The sequence below is a fragment of the Microcebus murinus genome, chromosome 8 (genome assembly GCF_040939455.1).
Source record: "Microcebus murinus isolate Inina chromosome 8, M.murinus_Inina_mat1.0, whole genome shotgun sequence".
In the NCBI taxonomy this organism is placed as follows: Eukaryota; Metazoa; Chordata; class Mammalia; order Primates; family Cheirogaleidae; genus Microcebus; species Microcebus murinus.
Window position 1 is genome coordinate 55,821,840 of NC_134111.1, and position 26,683 is coordinate 55,848,522.

A 26,683-nucleotide genomic window follows, 5' to 3' on the forward strand; every position below is an offset into this window, starting at 1 on the left:
GTGAAGGAACAAGCATTTGAATGCAGGCTGCCACAGGAAGTAAATGTGACCTCGGGTAAGGTGGCTATCTTCAGTTAAGGCAATCCTGAAAAGATTTGACAACTGAGGGCCATCTGCCAGCAGACTCCCAGAGCGAAGAAACTAAGTCCTCCAGCACTGATGGGGAGTCTGAGTGGCACATCATAGCACTCCCTGAGAGCAGGGCAGTAGCTCTTCATTAAAGATAGAGGGGCAACATTGCATTCCAAAAGGCCACTACAATGCTGGGCACAGTAGTGCTCAATAATTCATTATATTAGTATGTTCATCATATCGTGTTGTTGCTATCTTCATCTTTTTAATTCCCGTATCGCTTACTGGCTGCGTATCATGTGCTAGAACCATTGCCATAACTATCACTATGGCATAGTTGACTGCTCAGCCTATTTGGGAAACTAACCTACCTTTAATACTTACGACCAATTAGATGGGTTAAGAACCTTAACAGAAGGGTGAACAAAATAGTGTTAAAGAATATACCTGATGGTCCTAGAAGAATCCCTAACTCCCTAGAAAATCTGGACAGTCTGACAGGTGATATAGGAACAGCATCTTTAAGAATGCACATTGTCACCAGAGCCAGAAGCAGGGAAAGCAGATGCTTGTCTTCTGGGCACCTTATCCTCAGATCTCCTTTTTATCACAATACATTTGGATTGTTCACAATCAAGTGATATCCTTCCCACACTTGAACCTCATCCTCTTCTTCCATTGCCTTATGAAACCTTCCCCTAATTTACCCATGTTGAAGTCAGCATTTCACTATGCAGAAGAGTCTAATGTCATCCCTAGAGTGAGTTCACTGTGCCCTTCCTATATTCCAGAGCATTCACAAATACCCAAGATTAGTCCAATCTTAATAAGCCACAAGATCCTGTCATGCCTGTTTCTAGTCTTTAAGTTAACTCTTCAACTTCATCAAAAAAAGCACCTACATTTCCATGATCAATATACATACAACGTAGAACTATGTTAAGTGCTCTTTAGAATTTTAAATAAGTAACATGTACTGGTTTTCCTTTATTATTTTATTCCCAAAGGATTCCAGTAAGGTATTTCTTTTCAGACAGAAAAATACTTGTTACATACGTCCTTCTGAATTAATGCTTGAGATTGGCAAAACCTACCTTCATCAATCATAGCTTGCTTTTTCTACGAGGCTTTCCTTCAGCTCTGAACATAGGGTGGAGAGAATTTCATCTAACCCATAAAGCTAGCACTAGCTAGCAGTGACAGATGAAGACTTGAGGTGTCACAAGACATATGGAAACATCAAAGGTAAAATTAAAATTTGTCTGTGAGACTTAATATCTTTGAGTTACTCATTGCTTTATTTGGATCATTCTTTTAACTGAGTGAACTGGAATGGTGGTTTTTTGGTAATTCTACTTTTGTCTTTCTATTTTTTGAGTCTTACTGTTGCCCCAGCTGGAGTGCAGTGGAATGATCACAGTTCACTGCAACCTCAAACTCCTGGGCTCAAGTGATCCTCCTACCTCAGCCTACTGAGTAGCTGGGACTATAAGTGTGCACCACAATGCCTGGCTAATTTTTCTATTTCTTGTAGAGATGGGGTTTTGCTCTTGCTCAGGCTGGTCTCCAACTCTTGGCGTCAAGTGATCCTCCTGCCTCGGCCTCCCAGAATGCTAGGATTATGCCTGGCCTGTTTGTTGGTAATTCTACTGATGCTTTTTCAAATACTAATTCATCTATGAATGCTTATGTCAAAGAAAAATACAAGGTTATATATGCTTAGAGAAACAAGGAGGTGATTCATCACATCTATACTAGTAAATTTTGCTTAGGCTTTTTTTTTTTTTTTTTAGCTTTTGACTTTCAGAAGTAAACTAGAGACATATAAGTAACAGAATATTCACATTAAAATGTTATTCACAAGAATGGCTAAAAAGAATGGCCACAGTCAAGTTGGTAGCTCTTTAATAAAATTAGCAGGACTCCATTATAACAGCTCTTTATTATCTGGATTCAAATACACGGCAGACCAATCATGTTTCCTGAAATTCAACAATCGCATTTCAAATCCTGTTAGTGCTATCCCTCAATACTCTAATTCCAAAAGGCTTTCTTTAAATTCCCTTTACAAAGCCTTGCGCAAAAAAGAGTTTAAGCACCAGTAAGAAAGACTGTTGCTAGCAGTTTTATTTCATCATCATCATCATCATCATCAACAAACATGCAGTTTCTTCCTGCGCTGTGCATGGCACTGTAAAATGCTACACTCTGCCTTGTGGTACAAAGTTTATAAATACAATATACCAATACAAAGTTGAAGCCATTAAAAAGAGCTTAATAACAACTACTAGGAGAGATAATTAAATCTGTAGTGTTGATGGAATCTACGAAGAGATTTAGAAACAACACATAAACCAAACATTATGGTAAATATTTTACTTGGGAAGGGGTGAGAGGGGAACTTTTTACGTGCTACTGAAGGGTTTTCAAAGGTGTTCCAAGTTTACTTTCTTTCTGCTATTATCTTTAAATACTGCAAAGCATTGTGAGCTGCATCACTTTGTGCATTGCTACAGGAGATACCCGAGCCGTGGCAGACTGTGATGGGACTGGTTGACAATTCAGCAAGACATTGATACTGTCCGTTGGCGCTCAGTTCTTCTGTAATGACATATTCAAACATGATGATTAATGCCAAGTGTGTATAAAGCAGATCCTTTGTAAAAAAACAGTTTTTATTACTGTCTTTCTCTTCAGGCATCCATGGTATACTACTCCACTAACTTATCATCTTTGTCATGTTTGTATGAACAAAAAACCCAAAACAACTGCTCCGCTATAGCAGTAGTTATCAAACATACTGTGCTTCACAATCACTTGTTGGAACTTTAAAGAAATAGTGATATTTAGGCTTCACTCCAGTCCACCCAATCAGAAATGCATTCATATTCTTAGATGATAAGTCTGTGCAGAGTCTAGTTCTCTCTGTATATTATAAATGGGTTATGGTATTTTAAAAACAATACCTAATCCAGGAAACAAATGTTCTTCTCAATTGATTAATCACTCTTACTAAAGATGGTTGAAATGAGGCAAAGAGAAGTAGAAACAAGTGGGGTATGTTTTATTTAAAGTGGTCATGATTAAATGTTATTTTAGCTAGTTGATTTAGTGGAAAATATGCAGATAGAACTGGATTATTCAATGAATGAAGAGGCTTTCTAGTTCTAGCATTTAGGTTCTTTTTAAAAATTGAGGTACAAGGCCGGGCGCGGTGGCTCACGCCTGTAATCCTAGCTCTCTGGGAGGCCGAGGCGGGCGGATTGCTCGAGGTCAGGAGTTCGAAACCAGCCTGAGCAAGAGCGAGACCCTGTCTCTACTATAAATAGAAAGAAATTAATTGGCCAACTAATATATATAAAAAATTAGCCGGGCATGGTGGCGAATGCCTGTAGTCCCAGCTACTTGGGAGGCTGAGGCAGAAGGATTGCTTGAGCCAGGAGTTTGAGGTTGCTGTGAGCTAGGCTGACGCCACGGCACTCACTCTAGCCTGGGCAACAAAGCGAGACTCTGTCTCAAAAAAAAAAAAAAAAAAAAAAAAAAAACAAACAAAAAAAAAAAAAAATTGAGGTACAATTAACATATCATAAAATTAACCATTTTAAAGTGAACAATTCAGTGGCATTTCGTGTTCAAAATATTGTGTAGCCACCACATCTAGCCCCTAAACATTTTTATCATCCAAAGAGGAAACACAATGGCCATTAAGCAGCTAATCCCCATTCTCTCCTCTCCCAGCCCCTGGCAACCACCAATCTGTATTCTGTATCTATGGATTTAACTATTCTGGATGTTTCACATAATTGGAATCTCATAACATGCAACTTTTTATGTCTGGCTTCTTTCATTTAGCATGTTTTTGAGGGTTATCCATATTGTAGCATATATCAGAAATTCATTCCTTTTTGTGGCTGAATAATATTTAATTGTATGGATATTCCACAATTTGTTCAATCACTTATTTGTTGATGGACATCTGGGCTGTTTTTACATTTTGGCTTTTGTGAATAGTGCTGCTATGAACATGTGTGTATAGGTATTTGTTTGCATATCAGTTTTCAATTCTTTTGGGTATATATATCTGGAAGTAAAGTTGCCAGGTCATATGGTAATTCATTTGAGGAAATGAAAAACTTTTTCCACGCTGGCTGAACCATTTTACATTCCCACCAGCAATGTATAAGGTTCCAATTTCTTTATATCCCGACACTTGTTATTTCTCTTGTTTCTTGATTACAGCCACCACACTAGGTAGGAAGTGATACCTCACTGTGGTTTTGATTTGCACTTCCCTATTGACTAACGATGTTGAGCATCTTTTCACATGCTTTTTGGTCATCTGTATATCTTTTTTGGAGAATATCTAGGTTCTTCTGAAGGTTGCTATATAGAAGTTAGCCAAATTAACAGTCTAGTTTTTAGACTGCTTTCTATATCTGCAAGAACTATGTAGTTGTTAAAATTGGTAAAAAGTGTTTCAAAGGCATCATTAATTCATAATCTAAAAATTCATCTGAGGTGTCCTTTTTTCTCTAGATTCTGTATCTTCCATAGTCCTATTCACGATATGGTCCATTCAACTCTGTATTCCAAACCCTCAACAAACTGCAAACACTAATAAATATTTATTGGAAGAATGGTCTCTCATTGGTCACCTTTTCTGAACATCTGTCTGCACTAACTTTCTAGGTTCTATATCTCCTTAGTTTATTAAGACATTGCACTGGACCCATCCTTCAATCCCAAAGTAGCAGAGAATATCAGACATTTTTACAGCCCCTAAATACCCTACTTTCCCAGTTCTAGTAGCTCTGACAGGTTAGGAACCCACATCTCACTGAAGGCAGAAGAGGGATATCAAATTCCTCATGCATTATGCTGATGCTACATCAAGATCCCAAACACAAACACACACACACATGCACATAATGAACTAACTTTATAAACTGAAATAAAAGAAAATCCACACTGACTTGCTTTCCCACCTGTTCATATTTGTCTATTTAAATGATTAAAGGCAAGATGAGGGTGGCTGGGATGAGATAAAGCTATAAATTCACTTGTGTCCTTTTACTTCCAAGAATCAGCATACAGTGACAAAGTAGAGAGAAGAGGTCTGACCCTCACAAACTTGGTACTTGTGCTAAAATGTGGCTGCCTTTTCATTCACCAGGCAGGCCATGAAAGCTAGTTTAACAACCAGGGAATCTGCTGGGACTTTTCCCCTAAATCTTGCTCTACCACTCACTAGCTTTGTGATCTTCGGCAAGTTTCTCCAACTTTCTGTACTTGATTTTCTTCACCAATAAATAAGGATAATAGAACTTACTTCCAAGAGTCAGTCTGAGGATTCAGTAAGTAGACACATGCCACTTCCTTAGGATAGTATCTAGCACACAGTAAAACTCTATAAATATTATCTATTGTTTTTATCATTATAACTATATAGATGTTAGCTATTATCACTATTCACAAGAATAGGCATATCAATTACACATATTACTGTCCTGCTAATTATATATAGGTAAAATCTCTGATCAATGAAATAAATTACAATAGAAATGTTTGTGCCTCAAACACATTTTAAAAAGAAACATTTCTTGGGATAATCCAAAGAAAAAAAATCATACCTATATCCAAATATGTTATATTAAAACCTTGTTCCTTGGCAATTTCACTAAGCAGCTGGATGTAATCTGTATTTGGAATACTAAGGAGGCTTCTTTTCAGTAAGTTGATCTTTTCACCAGGAGAATTCCTCAAGGAATGCCAAGTACATCCTAAAGAATGTCCTACTACATTTGTCTGAAAAACAGAGATGAAGATTTAGACTATTAACTAGGTCTGGGCTCTAACAACAGTACCAGTATAATTAAAAGTACTTAGTAAGCACTCACATTTAATACTTTATAAAGCATGTTTAAATGGATACCATTTGGTTAACTTTCTAATTTAAACAAGACAACACAAACAAGTACACACATTTAACAGATACTATGATATTTTTTAAAAAGAGAAATACATACAATAGTATACTGAAAGTATTGAAAAATACAATTTTGCATAGTACAAAAGTTTCTTAGTCAGATTTTCTGAGACGTATATTTCAGAGCACCATAAGCAAATCTACAAATAATTAAATCTGCCTAGTAGAGCAATTTATAAATTAAAATATTAAAAATAATTTTCATATTTTTATTTTGTATTAAATACTAATCACCATAACTGACAGCTATTAATATAAGGTAGAAAACAATAAAACTGCTAAAAGGTGAAATGGGAAAGTTGGGTTTGAAAAGAACAGGTCATTCATGTGGATGGCAGGATGTCAAAAAGTTCTTATCAGACCACTATCCCAGAACCCAAATGAGTTGTTTTTCTTCTTTTTTCTTTCTCCTTTTTCTCTTTCCTTTATTCTCCTTTGTATCCTTCCCTTTTCATCAATGTTCTTAGAATGGTTTCTATTTCCATGTTGGTTTATGGTTCTCAAATTGCTTTCACATGCCATTAATAAAAACAACTACTTTCTGAAGTAAGTAGGGCAACTATCCTTAGTTTTATGTTATTAATGAGCTTGACAGAGGTAAAGGGATTTTCAAAAGATTATAGGGATGGCCATGATATAGAATTAAGTAATTTGTTAAATTAACTAAATAAAAATTTACATTCCTTGATTGGTACTTTAGAAATACTGTTTTTTTTAAAAAAATCATATTTCCTCCACATGGTAAAAAAAAGAAAAAATAGACACAATAAGAACAAATACATGATAAAGAGTACAGTCTCTCTTCCTTACTGCCCCTTCCCTGAACACCTCTGTTTTACCCCCCAGAGGTGTTAAATAGTTCTTCTATATCTTTCCATAAATGTTTTATGCATATGCAAGTACACACACACTACTCTTTTAAAGCAAAAATGACAGCTTACTCTTTTACATCTTGTTCATTTTTCTCATGTCAGCACACACATATGCACTACATTTACCTTATCAGTCTCTGACTGTGGGTTTTAAGTTGTTTCTGGCTTCTTGCTTTTACTAACAACGTTGCAATAAACACTTTCCACTTGGATGAGTTTCTCTATAGAATTATCCCTAGAAGTGGAACTGCTGAGTCAAAACATGTAATTTTGATAAATACTTTTTTTTGGGGGGGGGTGTTTGACCCCATCAAATGATAAATAATTTTAATTTTGATAAATACTTCTAAACTGATTTCTGAACCAATTTATACTACCATCAACTATCTTGGAGGGGGGTTGTTTTCTCATACCCTCACCAAAAAGCAGGTGCCAAACTCTGTAGTATCTAAAAGGTGAAAACATCTGATCTTGTATGAATTAAGTTAAACATTAAAAAAATTTTTTGTCTTTAATCATTTGCATTTCTTCTATTGGGTTGTCTTTTTCGTTGATGTTTAAGAGCTTTATATGTAGTAATGAAAACAGTTGCTTAACAGTTATGTGTTGAAAATAATTTCTTCCCAGTTTGTTTTTAGTCTCTTGATTTTATTTACAGATTTTTTTTTTTTTTTGCTGTGCAGTAGATTTTATGTTGTCAAATTTATGAATCTTTTACTTTAAGTTTCTAGGTTTTAAGTTATGCTTAAAAACATTTTTCCATGCTAAGATTTTTAAAAAGGAAAATTTCTTCTAATACAGTTTCATTTCTTGCATTCAAATCTTTGATCCATTTAAAATTTATTTTGGTGTAAAGAATAAGGTAGCAACCTAAATACATGTCATACACATATAAACACACAATATATATACATTCCCCCCAAATGTAGCCACCAGTGTTTCTACATTATTACTGAATAATCTATCCTCTCACCCACTGATACGAAATCTCACTATTGCCATATAGTATGTTCCTTTATGGGTTAACATCTACTCCTGGATTCTTTATTCTATCCTTTGTCTATTTTTGTATCAGTACCCTGTTTAACAACTGTAGTTTTACAGCCTGTTTTATTCTCCGGTAGAACAACACCACTCAATCCCCTCCTTCCTTTTCGGTTTTCTTGGCTATTCTTAAGGGTTTATTTTTCCAAACTTAAGTAAAGTTGTATCAAGGCCCAAAATGAACTCTGGTAGATTTTGAATGAGACTATGTTACCTTTTTATAAATTTACAATATTGAGTCTCCCTATTAGAAATAAAGAGAGTGTTTCACATTTATTCAATTTCTGTTATATCCCTCAGTAGAGTTTTTAAGAAGTTTTCCTCACATGATCCTGCACATTTCTTTCTTTCTTTCTTTTTTTTTTTTTTGAGACAGAGTCTCACTTTGCTGCCCAGGCTAGAGTGAGTGCCATGGTGTCAGCCTAGCTCACAGTAACCTCAAACTCCTGGGCTCAAGCAATCCTGCTGTCTCAGCCTCCTGAGTAGCTGGGACTACAGGCATGCAGCACCATGCCTGGCTAATTTTTTCTATATATATTAGTTAGCCAATTAATTTCTTTCTATTTATAGTAGAGACGGGGTCTCGCTCTTGCTCAGGCTGGTTTCGAACTCCTGACCTCGAGCAATCCGCCCGCCTCGGCCTCCCAGAGTGCTAGGATTACAAGCGTGAGCCACCGAGCCCGGCCTGCACATTTCTTCTTAAGTTTATTTTCAGACATACTATCCCCTTTCCTGCTATTAATTAATTAATTAATTAATTAGAGACACGGTCTCACCTTGTTGCCCAGGCTGGAATACAGTAGCACATTCATAGCTTACTGAAACCTCGAACTTCTGGGCTCAAGCGATCCTCCCACCTTGGCCTCCCAAAGTGTTGGAATTATAGGTGTGAGCCACCGTGCCCTTTTCTATTATGCTATTTAAAATGGAAAATTTTAATCTTAATCTAAAATTTAAATCTTCTACATTCTAGCTTTCACTATTTGTAAATAAGAAAACTATTGACTTTGTTCTAGTTACTTTTTCAGGATTGTCTATTTTTCTACAAAATGATCAATATTATCTAGCTTCATAAGTTTTGTTAATCAAAGTATCAAAGTGATATATACATATAGTAAAAAAATCAAATATAGTACCCAAGTATAACATAAAAGCAACAACCCACATGCCTTGCCCTCTCCCGACCTTTACTATCCCCTTCCCAGAAACAATAATCTTTAACTTTCTATTTTTAATTATTCTGGTTGTTCCTATTATAACTCTAAATAATATGAGAAACTATTGACTTTGTATGTTAATTTCATGATCAATTACTTTGGTTAACTTTCTTACTGTTCTAGTAGTTTTTCTCTAGGATTTTACAGGGATATAATTGTATCATTTGCAGTTAATAATCATTTTTTACCTCTTTTTTTTTCCCTTTTTTTTTGAGACAGAGTCTCACTCTGTTGTTTGGGCTAGAGTGCTGTGGCGTCAGCCTAGCTCACAGCAACCTCAAACTCCTGGGCTCAAGAAATCCTTCTGCCTCAGCCTCCTGAGTAGCTGGGACTACAGGCATGCGTCACCATGCCGGGCTAATTATATATATATATATATATATATATATATATATAGTTTTTTTTTTTTTTTAGTTGTCCAGCTAATTTCTTTCTATTTTTTTTAGTAGAGACGGGGTCTCACTTGCTCAGGCTGGTCTCAAACTCCTGAGCTCCAATGAGCCACCTGCTTCGGTCTCCTAGAGTGCTAGGATTATAGGTATGAGCCACCACGCCGGCCTTTACCTTTTTTCTTATTTCTAAGTTCTTACTGTTTTCTGTTGTCTAATTATTAAATATACTGGTGGGTACTTCTAGAACAAGGTTAAATTAAATAAAAATGGTGTTAATGGGCATCTTTCTCTTATTTCTGATATTAATGAGAATGAGTGTAATGTGTAAAATGTGACCATGATTTTAATTTTTTTGAAAGTTTTTATTAGCAATGACTACTGAGTTCTATCAAATATCTTTTTGGCATCCACTGAGAGGATTACATGTTTCTTCTCCTTTTACCCACCAATGTAGTTAATTATAGTAACCAATTTACTAACTTTGAAAGGTCATTGCATTTGTGAAATAAACCCTACTTGCCTATGGTATATTATTCTTTTAATGTTCTACTGAATATTTTACAAAGATGTTTTACCATAAAGGACATTGGTCCATAATTTTTTTCTGCTGGGATTTGCTATTGTCAGGTTTTGGTGTTTATGTTATGTTGGTTTTGGAGAATAAATTTAGAAGCTTCCCTTATGCTATATATATTGCCTGAAAGAGTTTAAATAGTATGGGAAATTATCTCTTCCACGAAGATTTAACCCATTTCTCCTGTAAACCTATGCTTTGTGATTTCTGTATTATCTTTGATCCAGATAAAAAAAAGCAAATGCAATGCTTTATGTTTTTCTATTAAAAAAGTAAAACCAAAATTATATTACTTATTTATATATAGTCTTTGATTTTTTTTCCCTACAGAATGAGCATTGTTTGGACATTGCCAGTTGTACCTTCTCATTTCCCACCTAAAAGACTACTCTCAAATGACGTACTACATGATATGTCTATCTAAAAATATCAGAACCTCAAGTTATATTTCATGTGCAGCCCAATCTCTCAAGTTCTATATCTGTTTCTCCAGCTGCCTACTCAATATATCCACTTAGATATTCCACAAACACTTCAAAATCACTACATTTAGCTCATTATCTGCTAGCTTCAAATCCTACTCATCTTCTGTGTTCCCCATATTTTTGAAGGGTACTACTATCTACTTAGTTGCCAAGCTAAAAATATTTATTTCTTCCCTTTTCTTTACTCCCCACATCCAATCAATTACCATGCCCCTTCACTGCAGCTTTCTAAATAATTTTAACTCTACCCACTTCTCTTCATTTCCACTGCTGTAGTTTAGTTTAGGTAACCATTATTTCCCACCTATTTTCTGTAACAGCACTCCAACAGATTTCTCTGATTCTAGTTTCATTCACTCACCAGAATGCAGCCAAATGAGCTCCTTTCTAATGTACAAATTACATCCTGTCCTTCCCCGACTGAAATTCTTTTTTTTTTTTTTTTTGAGACAGAGTCTCACTTTTGTTGCCCTGGCTAGAGTGAGTGCCGTGGCATCAGCCTAGCTCACAGCAACCTCAAACTCCTGGGCTCAAGTGATCCTCCTGCCTCAGCCTCCCAAGTAGCTGGGACTACAGGCATGCACCACCATGCCCGACTAATTTTTTGTATATATATATACTTTTAGTTGGTCAATTAATTTCTTTCTATTTTTAGTAGAGACGGGGTCTCGCTCAGGCTGGTTTCGAACTCCTGACCTCGAGCAATCCGCCAGCCTCAGCCTCCCAGAGTGCTAGGATTACAGGCATGAGCCACCGCGCCTCGCCTCTGACTGAAATTCTTTAAGGACTCTGTACTCCCCTCAGGATAAAGTTTAATTTCCCTAATACAGGAGTCCCTTTAGGACTTAATGTCTGTTTACCTTTCTGGCCTTATTGTTTATGACTCCCTCCCTCCTTCCAAAACTATGCTCAAAACATGCCAATTTACTTAGGGCTCCTAGATTGTACACAATGTTTCACTCCTGGGCTCTTTCTCCCTCTGGAATCCTTTTCCCCCCATTCTCATCGTACGGGTCTCGGCTTAGACGTTAGCTCCTCCTGGAAGCTTCCCCAAAGCCCAGTCTTGGTTGGATGCCTTCTCCTATGCTGCCACATCATCCTCTGTAAGGAGCAGTCTGAAGAGTTCTTCCCTCTGTCAGTAGGCTCTAAATTCCCCAGGGGCGGAGACTGGGTATTCACTGTAACCCAGTACCTGGCACAAAGCTTAGCATACAGTATAAACTCACTAAATGTTTGCTGAGTGAATAAATGAATGAACAAAGGGATGGGAATGCACTGTCACTTTGAAGGCAAAAAAATGGTACTACTGGCTTATCATCTTTAGATCTTACCCTATTCTGAATTTGACTGTATCTCCTAAGCCCTCTTACCTGGTCACCCCTGTGACCCTGGCTCACATTTAGGAAGCACTTAGAAGTGGGGTGGTATATAATTGGACAATGAAGAGATTTTTAAAAATTGAAATGCAAGTATCTATACAACAAGAAATCAAGGAAAGTTTCCTACAGCAAGAGATGCTTAATCACATTAACATTATAGCTGTCTGTAACATTACTCACTAAAGAAATGTGGTTCTCTGGAGAAATATTACTAAATTTGGCAAGAAATTTCTCAGCAGCATTTCTCTTGGCTTGTTTTTTTGATGCCCCCTTTCCTAAATAAAGAGAAAGAAATGGTAGATTTAGAAAAGAAATTAGTGTCCATAGAGGGTGATCAAATGTATAAAGTATTTAGTTTAATCAGAGAACCTCATCTTTTTTATATACTATTTTCTTACTGACCTGATATCTTTGTTGTACTTCATACATTTTTGAAGGCATTTCTATTAACAGTTTTTCTTTAATAAACTTTATCCTTTTTTTTAAAATTTCATAATATTAGAAAGGTATAAATGTTTTGGTTATATTATTTGCTTCTGTGTAGTTTGAGCCAAAGTTATAAGTGTGCCAGTCAGCACGATAGTGTGCGTCCCCCCCACACCTGCTTGGTTTCTGTTGAGTTTTACTGCCATATGTGCACACAGGTGTTGATTGATTAGTTCCAATTTAATAGTGAGTACATGTGGTATTTGTTTTTCCATTCTTGTGATACTTTGCTTAGAAAATATTCTCCAGTTCCATCTAAGTTGTTACAAAAAGTACTAGTTCACCACTTTTTATGGCTAAATAGTACTCCATAGTGTATGTGTGTATATATATATATATATACACACACACCATATTTTTTTAATCCACTCGTGTATTAATGGGCATTTGGTTTGATTCTACATCTCTGCGATTGTGAATTGTGCTGCTATGAAATGAACATGTGAGTTCCATTTTTGAAACTCAAAAGTGGCTTTTTGATAAAATGACTTTTTTTCCTTTGGGTAAATACCCAATAATGGGATTGCTGGATCAAATGGTAGGTCTATTTTTAGTTCTTTGAGGTATCTTCCATGCTATTTTCTGTAGAGGTTGTACTAATTTACAGTCCTACCAACAGTGTGTAAATGTTCCCTTCTCTCCACATTCATGCCAGCATCTGTTGTTTTGGGACTTTTTGATAAAAGTCATTCTCACTGGAGTTAGGTGATACCTCATTGTGGTTTTGATTTGCATTTCCCTGATGATTAGAGACTTTGAGCATTTTTTCATGTTTGTTGGCCATTAGTCTATCTTCATTTGAGAAACTTCTGTTCATGTCTTTTGCCCACTTTTTAATGGGGTTGTTTGATTTTCTTCTTGCTGATTTGTTTGAGTTCTTTATAGATTCTGGTTATCAGCCCTTCCTTTATTGAATGTATAGCATGCAGATATTTTCTCCTATTCTGTGGGTTGTCTATTCACTCTATTGATTGTCTTCTTGGCTGTACAGAAGCTTTTTAATTTAATTAAGTTCCATTTATTAATTTTTGTTGTTGCTGTGATTGCCTTCGGGGTCTTCTTCACAAATTCTTTGCCTAGGCCGATATCTAGAAGAATTTTTCCAACATTTTCTTCTAGAATTCTTATAGTTTCATATCTTAGGTTTAAGTCTATTATCCATCGTGAATTAATTTTTGTGAGTGGTGAGAGATATAGATCCTGTTTCAGTCTTCTACATGTGGCTATCCAATTTTCCCAGCACCATTTATTGAATAAGGTTTCTTTTCCCCAGTGTATGTTTTTGTCTGCTTTGTCAAAGATCAGATGGCAATATGAGGATGGTTTTATAACTGGGTTTGCTGTTCTGGTCCATAGGTCTGTGTCTCTATTTTCTTGCCATACTATAAAGTTACTATAACCTTATAGTACAGCCTGAAGTCCGGCAAAGTGATGCCTCCAATTTGTTCTTACTGCTTAAGGTTGCTTTGGCTATTAGGATTGGCTTTGGATATCTGAATGCCCTTGATTTCCTTCTCTTGTCTGATTGCTCTGGCTAGGATTTCCAGCACTAAGTTGAACAGAAGTGGTGACAGTGGGCAACCTTGTTTGGTCCCAGGTCTAAGCAGGAATGCTTTCAATTTTTCCCTGTTCAGTATGATGTTGGCTGTGGCCTGTTTTTCTTTAATGGTTATTATTTCCCTACACCTAGCTTTATAGAACTATTTGGTTTAATTCTGACCAATTATTCAGATTACAAGTGCTATCTCTCAATGCCTATTTCCTGGTTACAGTCTTCTATAAACTGCCAACTATGTGGAATTTCTTTCTTTAACATGAAAAAGAAAGGCATAGGAGAGCCTGGAATTGAAAGGTACCATAAACACCTACTCCATGCTTTTGTTTTATAGATTTAAAAACTGAGGTCCAGGGAGACTAAGTAATTCACTTAACCTTGCAAATCAAGGACTGCATCAGGAATGGAAGCTGAAGTTCCTGTTTTGGGCCCAGCACTTTCTTTACTGGCCCATACTAGCTATCAAGAGCAAACACAGTTGCCTATTACTTGAAAGTAATATCTAGCTAAGGTAAAATCCACTTGAAGCCACTTCCAAAATGACAAAAACATGCCAGAGAAGTTAACAGAGAAATTGTCACTAGTACTTTCTGTGATAGCTTTTCCTCATAGTTTTACATCCTTTACAACACAGAAGTGGCTATAATAAAAAAGATAATTTCTACTTTTATTTTTATCTCACTGCAATTTTTTACTATCTAGTCTCTTATTAATCATCTCATATTCAAATGCAATTTTCCTCTAGTCCTTTTATTTTCTAGAATAGCTGTCCAAGAGATTTATTTTTCTCCAAAATGAGTTTTTTAAGTCACTAATACATCAATATAGATTAAAGTACACAGCCAATAATTTGTCTTTTCATTAACAGTCTATAATTTTTTAAAATATCAAGTTAAGAAACATAAGTAATCTTAAGCTAAATATTTATACTTAAGTTCTACCTTAGAAAGTTAGAGACAATAGAACAGGAGCATACCAGTTTTTCCTCCCACAGAAATATCTGAAAAGATATCACAACAGAAATTTCTATGGTCATTCATCATCTGAAAATATTTTAAATGTCTTTAATTGTAAGAAATAAGTACCAGTTTCCATAAATGACTCTAGCCTGCAAATTGTGGTATATTCTCTCTTATGAGCAGGTCCTCCCTCTTGGGAAAGGGTATATTCAGGAAGTCTCCAGCCATGATGAATAGCCAATTCCTGTAAAATCAAGATGAGGATTTAATAGTAATTCTAACTATGCAATGTTGCAATCATATAAATGATATTCTTTCTTGATCTTGATCCCATTTCTATTTATATGTTTGAGAAGAATAATGATATCTTGCAATGGAAAAATGAGGGAAGACCCTGTATTTCTCAAAGATATTCCAGCATTTTGTATTTTCATACCATAATACTAAAACTAAAGCAATTTTGTGCTGTATATGGTGTTCTTCCATTAAGCCACAGTGAGCTAATAGAAGAGTTCAACTAGAAAGATAGGCTACTACTACCCTCTTTGGGAACACCAGGAGACAGCTACAGGTCTCATTGTCCAAAGCCTCTCCTGTCCTAGCTATAGACTTCCAGACCCACAGCTGGCTAACACTGTATTCAATCAAGAGCAGAATGAGGAGCAGAGTCAACAAACAAACAGATGGATGAGGTCAGGGATAGAAGGTGAAAACAACTATAGAAAAACCCATAGAGCAGGAAAAAGAGATCAAAGGACTGTTTGAATAATAGGGAGGAGAATGTCCCAACACAGCACACGGATGATGTGCAGGAATGATATTCTGTATGCAGAAATTCAAACATGAATATATTTATTTTTTGGTAGGCAGACTACCTTCTTTTTTGTGAATTAGGTTACACGATTTGGGCTCTTTACAAAGTCTTCTGTCTCAGCAGAAGTAGAAAGAGATTTGTCGTAAGAGTGGCAAGAAATACTCTTAAAGTATAAAACACTCTACCCGTGTGCACTGAGGTCCTGTTGATCTCAAATGAGAATTCCATGAATAAAGGCAGATACTGTACATGGAAGAAAATCCAAAATATAAATAACTAGGAAAATAATTTCAAGTTAGCTCTGTAATAGCTAATGATCATAATAAGTTGGGAAACAAAATATTTCACGATCTTATCTTTAAAATATTAATTCCTTGTCTTAGCCCCTGTGATATTATCAATTTATTGTGTCTTTTATCAGTAGAGAAAATGTTAAGTATGAAAAAAACCATACAACTTACCTGTAATGAACCAATAGGATTAAGTTGGTTCTTTGGTTGCTTAGAAGGATCCGGCATTAAGGGATCAGGAACTGCAAAGCTAAACATTTTTTTAAAGTGTTATAAAACAAAACAATTTCATCCAAATTACTAAATAAATGATTAGCATTTTCTATTTAACTCTCTATACCTTTGCTCTTGCCATTCCTTGTACATGGAATACCTTTCTCTCTAAACTCTTCCATGGGAATCTGATCTATCCATCATCCAAGGTATATCTCAAAAGCCATTTCCTCTAAGAAGCCTATCCTTTTACCCCAATGAATCATAATCTCTCCCTCCTTTGAACCACTGTAATATTTGGTTTGATCCTTTCTTAAGGAAATTATTTTACTATAAATTATATACTCTTACAAATACATGTTATTTGTCCACCTCTCACCTCACCTCTCCTGTTTGGAACGTAAGCTCTTTAATAGTAGGTCCTATGTATTACTTACCTAAAAAAGCTTTGTGGTGTTTTGTACAAAATAAGCGCTTAATAAAACTATATTTAAAGAATACTGTTTTTACAACTACACAAAAAATGGAGGACTAACAGCCAGAATATTTAGCTTGGCTGGCAATGTGGATGATACAGGTCATAAACATTGTTTTTTCATGCAGAGATCTATGGAAGAGAGATCTGTTTGATCTATTATCTGCTCAATGCTAGCTTATTCCTCTAAGATTTATATGTATCCTGCATAAAATAGATGGCCTACATGGTTGTGATTTCAGTATGTGAAGATTATGATTAGGGAAAAAGAGAACAATCTCTTCTAGGTAGTTTGAAATTACTAGTTACTTGGGAGATCAGCACCTAACACTGAATAAGCTGCATTCCAAGGTTACTACTACCTAGGCAACTGGAGAGTCATTTCTTCCATGACAAATGAGATTTAACTATTGCTACTTCCTCAAGTTTCTTTTCCAACTGCCAGAATTTCAAGTTTTATATAGGCCGAGGAGATATGAGTATTCACTTACAATGCTGCATGCCGAAGCTACACAAATAATTGTGATGGAGAAGTGAGAAAGTCTCTGTATTAAATCAGGCCACTTTAGGCCTGATTACAGCTTAGTAATTCCCATCTTATCTGTCAAGAAGCACAAATATATAGTAAAGTTTGTTAGCCTTTTTTGCTGACAAAGTGAAGTGCCCATGTGCAGAGAAAGGACACTCTGTACACTCATTTCTACAAATATACTCAACACTTTGGGTTGATCTTTGGGTTGCACAGAAACAGCATGGCCAACACCAGTGGAGGGGGAAACTCAACACCTGTCATGCCATTTGGCATGTCTTGAAAGCTGGCATAAATCAATTTTAACACATGACATAAAGAATCAAGTATTATCTTGTGAAATCCAAGGCTTGTCTTGGGCAAGTGCTTACCTAGAGGGTTGTCATGTCAATGGTTAGTTCTAAACTACCCAAAAGGTTTAGATGACTTAGAAACTAAGAAGAACCTAAATATACCCCTAATTCAAAAGTCCTGCTATGGCTAGGGAACAAAAAAAATCCATCCCAAATTCCCACAGGCCTCTCCTGTCAGCTATGAGCAGATTATACCAGGTTGTACTTGAAACATATTTGAGTGCACGTAACAGAAGAATGCGAAGGCATGCCATGCTCCACAATGTGCCCATTGGAAACCAAAGGACACCACTTTAGGACACATGAGATGCTCTAGGACCAACCTTCTTTCCAAAAACACCTAAGTGGTAAAAAACTTTAATTTGGAAAGATATGTCAAGAATTAATATCCCTATCCATACCTGGGAATACTGCTTAAAAGGAAAAAAAAAACCCAGAAAAATTAATATCCCTAGCCACAGAATGGGTCATTAAAAAAAAAATCCCACTTGACATCTTCTATTTGGTATACATTCTATAATAAAAGAAAATCTCTGCCTCTTTCTTCCAAATTAGAATTCCTAAGAGTACTTTCAGCTGATCTTTTTCCATCTCACTCCTTCTGTGCAGAAATAATCAAAGTCTCAATGCAGAATATGAGTTTTAATATTTGCCAGAAACACTCTGATTTTCTACTGTTGCACCCCATCTGGGGGGAAAAGAAAAGTAAAGCCTAGTTCATGAGAGCCTTCATTTAATAGCTAGTTGCTGGATCTGACTGGATAAAGTTGTCTTTAATGGATGACAGGTTTTCACAAGGAAATAGAATTTTAGAGGGAAGATACCAACAACTTCACTTTGTTGCTTTTGTGAGCATGTTCACATTTTTAATCTTACCTCAGCCACGATATTTTTGAGCTGCAGAATACAAAGAAATTTAGCTCACCAAATACTTGCATTGGCTTTCAAAATGTTTATGGCAGCCTCTGCAGCTCTATGTTTCGCCAGCTTCTTACTTGTACCTTCACCTGAATTAAGGTTTAAAAAAAGAAGTCTTATCTCCTGTGGAAAATAGGTGGTTTGCATAGACGTTTTCATAATACAAAATAGTCAATACAGGTTTTACATATACACACTAGGTAATAAAACCATACACTACACACAGTTATACACTGTACTAAAATATTCACCATGTGACGTTAATACATTAAAAAACAATTTAAAAAGTTCTATGTATTTAATTCTATGCATACTTGTATAAAGAGCCTTATTATTTTTACATTATATATGTTTGCAATATAAAATGATAATAAAGTAGACCATGTCACACCTTCTGAAGAAATGCAACTTAGTACTTTACTCTTCCCTTATTCCTGAGACAAGGGAAATACTACTACAGCAAGAAGTTTCTTTCAGAGAGCCACTTATAGCAGAACTGTTTGATAGCAAAACAATTTTAACAGCTTGTTTCAAACTATGCTGTATCAAACCCCTCTGCTAGACTAAACAGTCATGATTACAGGCTGGGCACCGTGGGGAAGGGTTTAAATATGGCATAAGGCTTATGTGTCTCCTACCCAACCTGTATCTCTTGCATGGGTAGGTATGGGGAGACTGGGGACAAAACTGAAATCTAAGCTTCAGTAAGCAATCACACTTCGTAAATGATAAATTCAGCCCTTTTTCTTTTGAATTCAAACCCTTGTGGAATCAGTTTCAACTATGACTCTCAAGTGTCAGAAAACACAGAAACCATTCATTTATCTACTAACAGAGGTATTAGGGATACAGCATAGAACTAAACAGAGTCCCTGCACTCACGAGCTGATGGCCTAGTGTGGGATTTCATCTGTTAATAGGCATCTGAAATACAGAGGGAAAATGTTACAACAAGCTTGTGTGCATGCGGTCGGGAAGCACACAAAAGCAGTAGCTCCCCTACTCTTCGTAAGGATTCAGAAAGGTCTCATGAAGGAAGAGATAACTAAATGGAGACCTGAATGATAAGTACAAGCTAGTAAACTGAAGAGAGATGGGGGATTAGGAAGAGCTTTAAAGGCAGAGAGAAAGAACACCTGGGAAGACTCAAAGGCAACAGAGTACCATGTTCTCGAGAACCCCAAGTAGCTAGTTATGGCTAAAGTTTTAAGAACTTGTGGTAAGTACTTTTGAGATAAAAGTACTGGCCAGCAGGGGAAGAGGTCAAAGAAGGGTATTGTGAATTTGTGCTTTTCAAACGTTAAATGTGCACAGGAATTGCCTGGGAGTTGTTAAAATACACACATCTGAGATGGGCCTCCTGTTTTGCATTTCCATCAAGAGCCCAGGTGATATCAGTGCTGCTGTAGATGACACTTTAAGGAGCAAGGTTGTAAGCAATGTTAAGAAATTTGTATTTATTCAGAGAGTGATGGGGAAACTACTGAATGGATTTTAAGAAGAGGAAGACAAATCTGAATGCTAGAAAGAACACTCTAGTTGTCATGTGGCAAAAGGACATGACAAAACTCTAAGATGAAAGAGCAGCTATCAGATTGCAGCTATAATCCAAATGAGAGATGACAGTAGCCTGGACAGTAGCAATAAGAAGAAAGAAGCAGACAGATTCAACCAATATTTAGGAGATGGGATTTAATGACAGACTGGACAAGAGGGAGGGGGACGGGATAAGAGTCAAGAAGACAGGGAGCTGGGCCGGAGTGGGAAGGGAGGATGCTCCACCCGGCCTGGGAGACTGCACCGTGGCTCCACGGACCTTGGGGACACTGCCCCAGGAAGCATGACCCAGTGGCCTCCCTCTATGGCCCAGGAGCACCATGGCATGGGGAGACTCGCAGCGGCTGCCTTGAGTGTGTGGTGGGTGCTTCCCTGGCTGTCTTCCTCCTCAAAGAGTCCTGTTGCCAGTTGTGGCATAATCTGAGGCTGGGAAGTGCTGAAGCTACTAAAAGATGGCAGAAGTAGTATAAAACAGATTTCATGCTTTCTAACTATGTAGAAAGGAAAAACAGTGCTTGGAAATCATCTATTGTAAAAAACCTAAAGGATACCTTAGAGACAGGGTCTCGGCTGTATTGCCCAGGCTGGACTTGAACTCCTGGCCTCAGGCAATTCTCCCAAGTAGATGGACTACAGACGGGGGCCACCGCACCTGGCTTAGTTTTCATTTCTTATTCAACATTATTGTTATTCTAGACTAGAATGATTTAATTATCAGCAATAGAAGACAAATATTTAATGTTTTTAACTATTGTAAAACAGGACAAACTATAGTACAATCCAAAGATATAAAGTAATGGAATATACGTTTCTGAACTAAAAATATTTCCAGTGTTCTAAATGTAATTTAACAGATACAGTCTCAGTGAGGTTTAACTGCAGAGATAATTTTTTCAGATTTTGCAAATAATACCATTAAGTTTTTATTTTATATATTTTTTGAGACAGGGGCTTGCTCTGTTTCCTAGTGCAGTGGTGCAATCATAGCTCACTGCAACCGTCAACTCCTGGGCTCAAGTGATCCTCCTGCCTCAGCCTCCCAAGTAGCTAGGAGTACAGGTGCATCATGCCTGGCAATTTTTTTTATTTTTTGTAGAAATGGAGTCTTGCTACATTACCCAGGCTGGTCTCAAACTTCTGGCCTCAAGCAATCCTCCCCCCTTGGCCTCCCAAAGTGCTGGGATCTCAGGCATGAGCTACTGTGCTAGGCCCTATTTTTAGTTTTTAAATGGAAGATAAATCAGAGATTTCTCTTGAATAGCTGAAGAGATGAGAGTTAGAATCAGGAATACTTCTGGTTTTATAAATACTGGATATTTATTTAAAGCATGCTGATCAGAGGTAATGGGGAAAATTAAGGTAGTTTCTATTAAGTATGTCTCATAGTGATGAATGCATAGAGATGACTAGGAATACCTAGATAGACTTTTTTGTTGCTTTTTAAAAGGTAACTGGTTTCTTGATGTTAGGTAGATAGTTAGGCTCTCTGGCTCTTCTTAGCACAAGGGTTCCCTGTTTTGGTGCTGCTTCAAGCAGTTCCTCCACCTGGGAAGAAGGATAAGGGCGGGCACTCCATTTTGGCGCTGCCCCACCCATAATCCTATCTTGAGCTATAGGTCGGGATATATATATCTGGGGAAGAAAGGGGTGCTTTATCAATCTAGGAATTCCCTAGCTTAGGCATAAGATTTACAAAGTGACCTAAAGTGGCTTAAGGGTAATTAATATGCTATTAGCTTGAAAGTGCATTGCTGTTCACCCCCCCCCCAGGTGGGCCTTCTTGGAGTTCAAACACGCAGATGGAATTTTGAGGACACCTGTTGATCATTTGATAACATCCTACACCTCCCAAGAGCCCTCCTCCAGACTGGGCTAATAAAAGGAAACAATCTGAGAAGTCAGGAGGTAGTGAGTGGGTTAGCCAGTGAATGAGATGGTCTGTTTTCCTCCACTTGTGGAGACAGACCCGTTCTATCCTACAGCAAGGAGCTGCTCTTGTGAAACTGTTCCCTGCCTGAGATCACTCTGTCGTATTGGACTTGCTGGTGACTTTTCCAAGAAAGGAGTCGGAGGACACTTTGGTGTGTCTGGTCATTTAACCAAGAGTACACCAAGAACTGAGGGCAGACTCCCATCCTGACATCTTTGGTACCAAAACCGGTATTCTGACACTGGGACTACAGAAAATGTGGCAGTAATTAACAAATGATAGTTAAAATGATATAGAGCAAAGAGGAAAAATACCTCAGTTTTAGATGTTATATATAAATCTAAAAACTCAAATGTAATTTTTATTATTAATAGTCCTGGAGAACCTTCCATGCTATTTTCTAATATTGAGACAATTTTATCAAAGTTTTATCTTTAAGCCTTCGGAAATCCCCTAACTTTATTACGATATTATAGTTATTGCTACCTATATTCCAGGGTGCTTGGAAACATTTTTGTTAAGTTAGTGATCTGTGGTTAGCCTGTATAATGATGTAAATACAGCATTTGCATCAGACAGTGTTTCCTTTTTCTCAGAATTTCTGCATCTTTTTGTAACTTAAATGTCCATGGAATAAATGGATTTGTTTCAAAATGATTTTTGCCAGTGGAGACATTGTTTGAAAGTTAAGAAGGAAAAGGAGAAAGCATGAAAGGATGAATGTGTATATATTTTTAACTATTAAAAAATATACATGCCTTAAAGCTTCTTCCCAATTAAATCTGAATAATAAGGTCACATTTTTGGCCATCATGGCTTACTTGTTTTACAGGTTCTGTTATAGTTTAGAGGAAAAAAATTTTTAGAAAGGGAGAAGCCTCAGAAAAACTTTCCACTGCCTGGGTGGGGGCCAGGTCACATGGATTGGGTGTGGGACATTTCAGTGTTGTAGAACAGATCAGGAAACTCACTGACAATTATCTTGAGCTGTGTGATCAAACAGACAAAGAGAATACAGAATTTTTATTGAAAATGGATTGGTTAAACGTCTTTAAAGGTTTTTTCAGTAAGTTAATCTGTTTATTGTACCCATTGTTTTCATATAGTTTTTGAATTAGATTTTTCACTTCTGTGAATTTAAAGGGAAACTCCATGGAGGGAACTAGGTGGGTTTATATAAGCTGGCACATTATGTTGTTTATATAATATAAACTAAATGATTGGCGATATATCAAATAATCGTTTTGATTTTGTAAGTAAAATTTTAAAATGTTTTAGTGCAAATGTTTGCATAACAGATAAAGGACATAAATGATTTGAGTTTGATGCAGTTCTAATTCAGTAGCTTTCCCTAAGCACAGACATTTGAAGTAAATATTAAATTAAATTATAAACATTAAAAACATTGGGAAAAAAACATTGGAAAATAATAAAGGATTAGGTGAACAAAATTTTTTTAAAAAGTCAGGAAGACAACCCAAATTTCTGCTGACCAACTGGATGACTGTGGTGTCTTTACAGAGAAAGTGAATGGAGGGATGCATTTGAGGGAAAAGATAGATTTGGTTTGGGACCATCAAGACCGAGGTACCTTTGTATCACCCAAGCAAAGATGCCCTAGCAAGCACAGGCCCATCCACTATTCTGTCACTGGCCCTGGGCTGGAAGACAGACACTTCAGAATTATTAGCCTTTAGATAGTATTTGAAGCCAAGAAGGCACACAAGCTTGCATGGGAAGACAGGGTAGTGTGAAAAAGAGGGCAGAGGCAATGGTCGCCATAGATTGTTAATCCCTGGTCTAAAACACATGGAGGGGTGAGGAAGGCTACTTTTTCTTGAATTCTCCCCGAATATTTAAAAGTAGACCAAAGTAGTAAGGCAATGTTGACCCTATGGTTTACATGAGGACCCTTCCAGTCAGCACCTACAATCCCACCTGCCTTACATAAACAAAAAGGCTTTAAACTTGTCTTAAAGTGGCTTCAACGAAAATAAAGGACTCCAGATTTCCAGTGACACAAACAAATGATGCCTTCAGATTACCAGATGGTGGAACTTCAGCCTTCCTACTAAATTTTTTTCTTGGCAGTCTTCCAAGTTAAATTTAGCATTCAACATTTTTTATGTTTGCAATTAAATAGATACTTGAGAAAAACAATGTCTACATTTACAGATGAACAAGTTTAGTTATCTATTGATCAAACTTATGAGTTTGAACTCTTTTTTTTTTAGACAGAATCTCACTCTGTTGCCCGGGCTAGAGTGCTGTGGAGTCAGGCTAGCTCACAACAACCTCAAACTCCTGGGCTCAAGCAATCCTTCTTCTTAGCCTCCTGAGTAGCTGGGACTACAGGCATGTGCCACCATGCCCGGCTAATTTTTTTTTTTTTTTGAGACAGAGTCTCACTTTCTTGCCCAGGCTAGAGTGAGTGCCGTGGCGTCAGCCTGGCTCACAGCAACCTCAATCTCCTGGGCTCAGCGATCCTACTGCCTCAGCCTCCCTAGTAGCTGGGACTACAGGCATGCGCCACCATGCCCGGCTAATTTTTTTTGTATATATATTTTTAGTTAGTCAATTAATTTCTTTCTATATTTTGGTAGAGACGGGGTCTTGCTCAGGCTGGTTTTGAACTCCTGACCTCGAGCAATCCGCCCGCCTCGGCCTCCCACAGTGCTAGGATTACAGGCGTGAGCCACCGCGCCCGGCCTCCGGCTAATTTTTTACATATATATTTTTAGTTGTTTAGCTAATTTCTATTTTTTTTAGTAAAGACAGGGTCTCGCTCTTGCTCAGAGCTGGTCTCAAATTCCTGAGCTCAAATGATCTGCTCGCCTCGGCCTCCAAGAGTGCTAGGATTACAGGGGTGAGCCACCTGGCCAGGCCATGAACTCTCAAACTTCATTGCTATGTGACCTTAGGCATGTTACTTATTATCTCTCTGAACCTATTTAAGTATAAAAAGGCGATACTATCTTATACAAAATACCCGTTCAGTTTCAGAAACTATAAGCTGCTACACAATCTAGTTATAAGGGAATCTTCTGCCCTTCCTCATTTTGCTTTGATATACAATCAAGTCTTGTACAACGGACCTAAATTGCCAAATGAGTCCATACTGAAAGGGCAGAAAGTCAGAAAATTCTGGGGTTTTGTCTCCTGGCATCTACTATAATCTATGAAACTTAACAGTACCTACTGACACAACTACAACTGCTCCGAGAACCTTTCCTGCTTCTGATTATTAGAAGAACCCTAAGAGGATGCTAGGGTAGGAAAGACTTGCAGAATGCCTGGATAACTTTTTAGTTTCTGAGCTTCCTTGGTATCTGGGGAAGAGAAATTAGGGAGAGAATCAGATGAAGTTGGAAAGTCCTAATGATCTAAGATTAGAGGTCTCAGTTTCAGAGCCTGTTCCACATAGCTGTCTCTGGCAAAGAGAGCACTTTTCCGAACTGAAAAACAACACCAAGTCTCGACTGCCAACCAGCATGGTCATCCGGGTTAACTGTGCATACAGACCTGTGCACGTTATGTCACCAACGGTTACTCTGAAGGTGAAAGTGGGCACATGTATTTGCACATCGGATCTTTCACATTCATAAACCGGGATGTTCTTGGTCTTCATGCCGTATTCGTGTAATACCTGAATCGGTGTTTTCCCTGGCTTAGCTGTTATCATCTTCCCCAAACTGCAAAAACCAGAAAAGGTGTGCTTTGCATGCTAAATCAGAGAGGAAAGCAGAAGCATACAGACAGGCCAGTTTTGGCCGCCACCAGCAGCGACAGCAAAGGCGCCGCAGCTCCCTGGCGGCAGGGCCAGAGCTGGCAAGGCCCGGCCGCACCTGTCTCCCGTCCCCCGCTGCGGCAATCACCCCACAGGGGCAAGCAGGGTGAGAGAGGTCTTCAGAGAGAGAACTTGAATGCAGGGAGGAGGACCCTCAGGGGAACAGGGCGGGCACCAGCGCCGCATCCCCTCAGGACCAAGCCCACGAGCCCTCTTCCCGGCCCAGCGACCGCGCGCCAACGCTGCCGCCCCGCGCGCAGCCCGGGCCACTAGAGGGGCGGGGCGCGGCCGCAGACCCCAGCCCAGGCCGCCGAGGGCGGGGCCGAGCGCCCGCAGCTGTACCCAGAATGCCGCTGGACAGCCGGCTTCCCCGCCCCCGCCTCTGTAGCCCACCACTCACGGCCCTGCGGCCCCGACGGCCCGGGCGCTGACCTGAAGGTCCCGCTGTCCTCGCGCTCCAGCGGCGGGGCCTCGGCGCGATGCCTGCTCTGAGACATGGCGAGAAGGGACGGCTGGACGGCAGAAGGAAAAGCGCTGCGCAGCGACGACGTGGATTCCCGGGCCGGCTGGTCCCGGAGAAGAGCGTTCCTGCGCCGCCGCCTCCGATTCCCCCCTCGCGTCCCAGCTTGCGTCCCTCTCGCGAAGGGGGTGGGCGGGGCGGGGGCGGGGCCTCGGTGCCGTAGCGCCGGCCACGCCCCCTCGCGGCCGGCGCTCTGGGCCCGGGTCCTTGCACAGCCCGGCCCCTCCCGCTCCGGGCCCCGCCCCTCGCACTCCAGGCCCCGCCCCCTCATCCAGC

The 26,683-nt window shown here is 38.3% G+C and overlaps 1 protein-coding gene across 1 annotated transcript; it reads right to left on the reverse strand.

Moving 5' to 3' along the window:
• Positions 1 to 2,184: 2,184 nt before the first annotated feature.
• PRKRA (protein activator of interferon induced protein kinase EIF2AK2) lies at positions 2,185 to 26,552 on the reverse strand. Its single transcript, XM_012785861.2, has 8 exons — positions 26,320 to 26,552; positions 25,623 to 25,792; positions 18,621 to 18,702; positions 16,297 to 16,375; positions 15,148 to 15,265; positions 12,202 to 12,296; positions 5,703 to 5,877; positions 2,185 to 2,673 (listed from the first exon to the last, which is right to left on the reverse strand). The coding sequence occupies exons 1-8, from the start codon at positions 26,382 to 26,384 to the stop codon at positions 2,516 to 2,518; spliced, it is 942 nt and encodes a 313-aa protein (XP_012641315.1). The 5' UTR covers positions 26,385 to 26,552; the 3' UTR covers positions 2,185 to 2,515.
• Between the last annotated feature and the right edge of the window lie 131 nt (positions 26,553 to 26,683).

Excerpts from the sequence above, each read along its gene's own strand:
- PRKRA (XM_012785861.2), bottom strand. The coding sequence starts at position 26,384 with ATGTCTCAGAGCAGGCATCGCGCCGAGGCCCCGCCGCTGGAGCGCGAG. Across the intron at positions 15,266-16,296 it reads ATCCTATTGGTTCATTACAG|GAATTGGCTATTCATCATGG; the intron begins GTAAGTTGTATG and ends TTGATTTTACAG. Across the intron at positions 5,878-12,201 it reads CAGAGAACCACATTTCTTTA|ACAAATGTAGTAGGACATTC; the intron begins GTGAGTAATGTT and ends TCTGTTTTTCAG.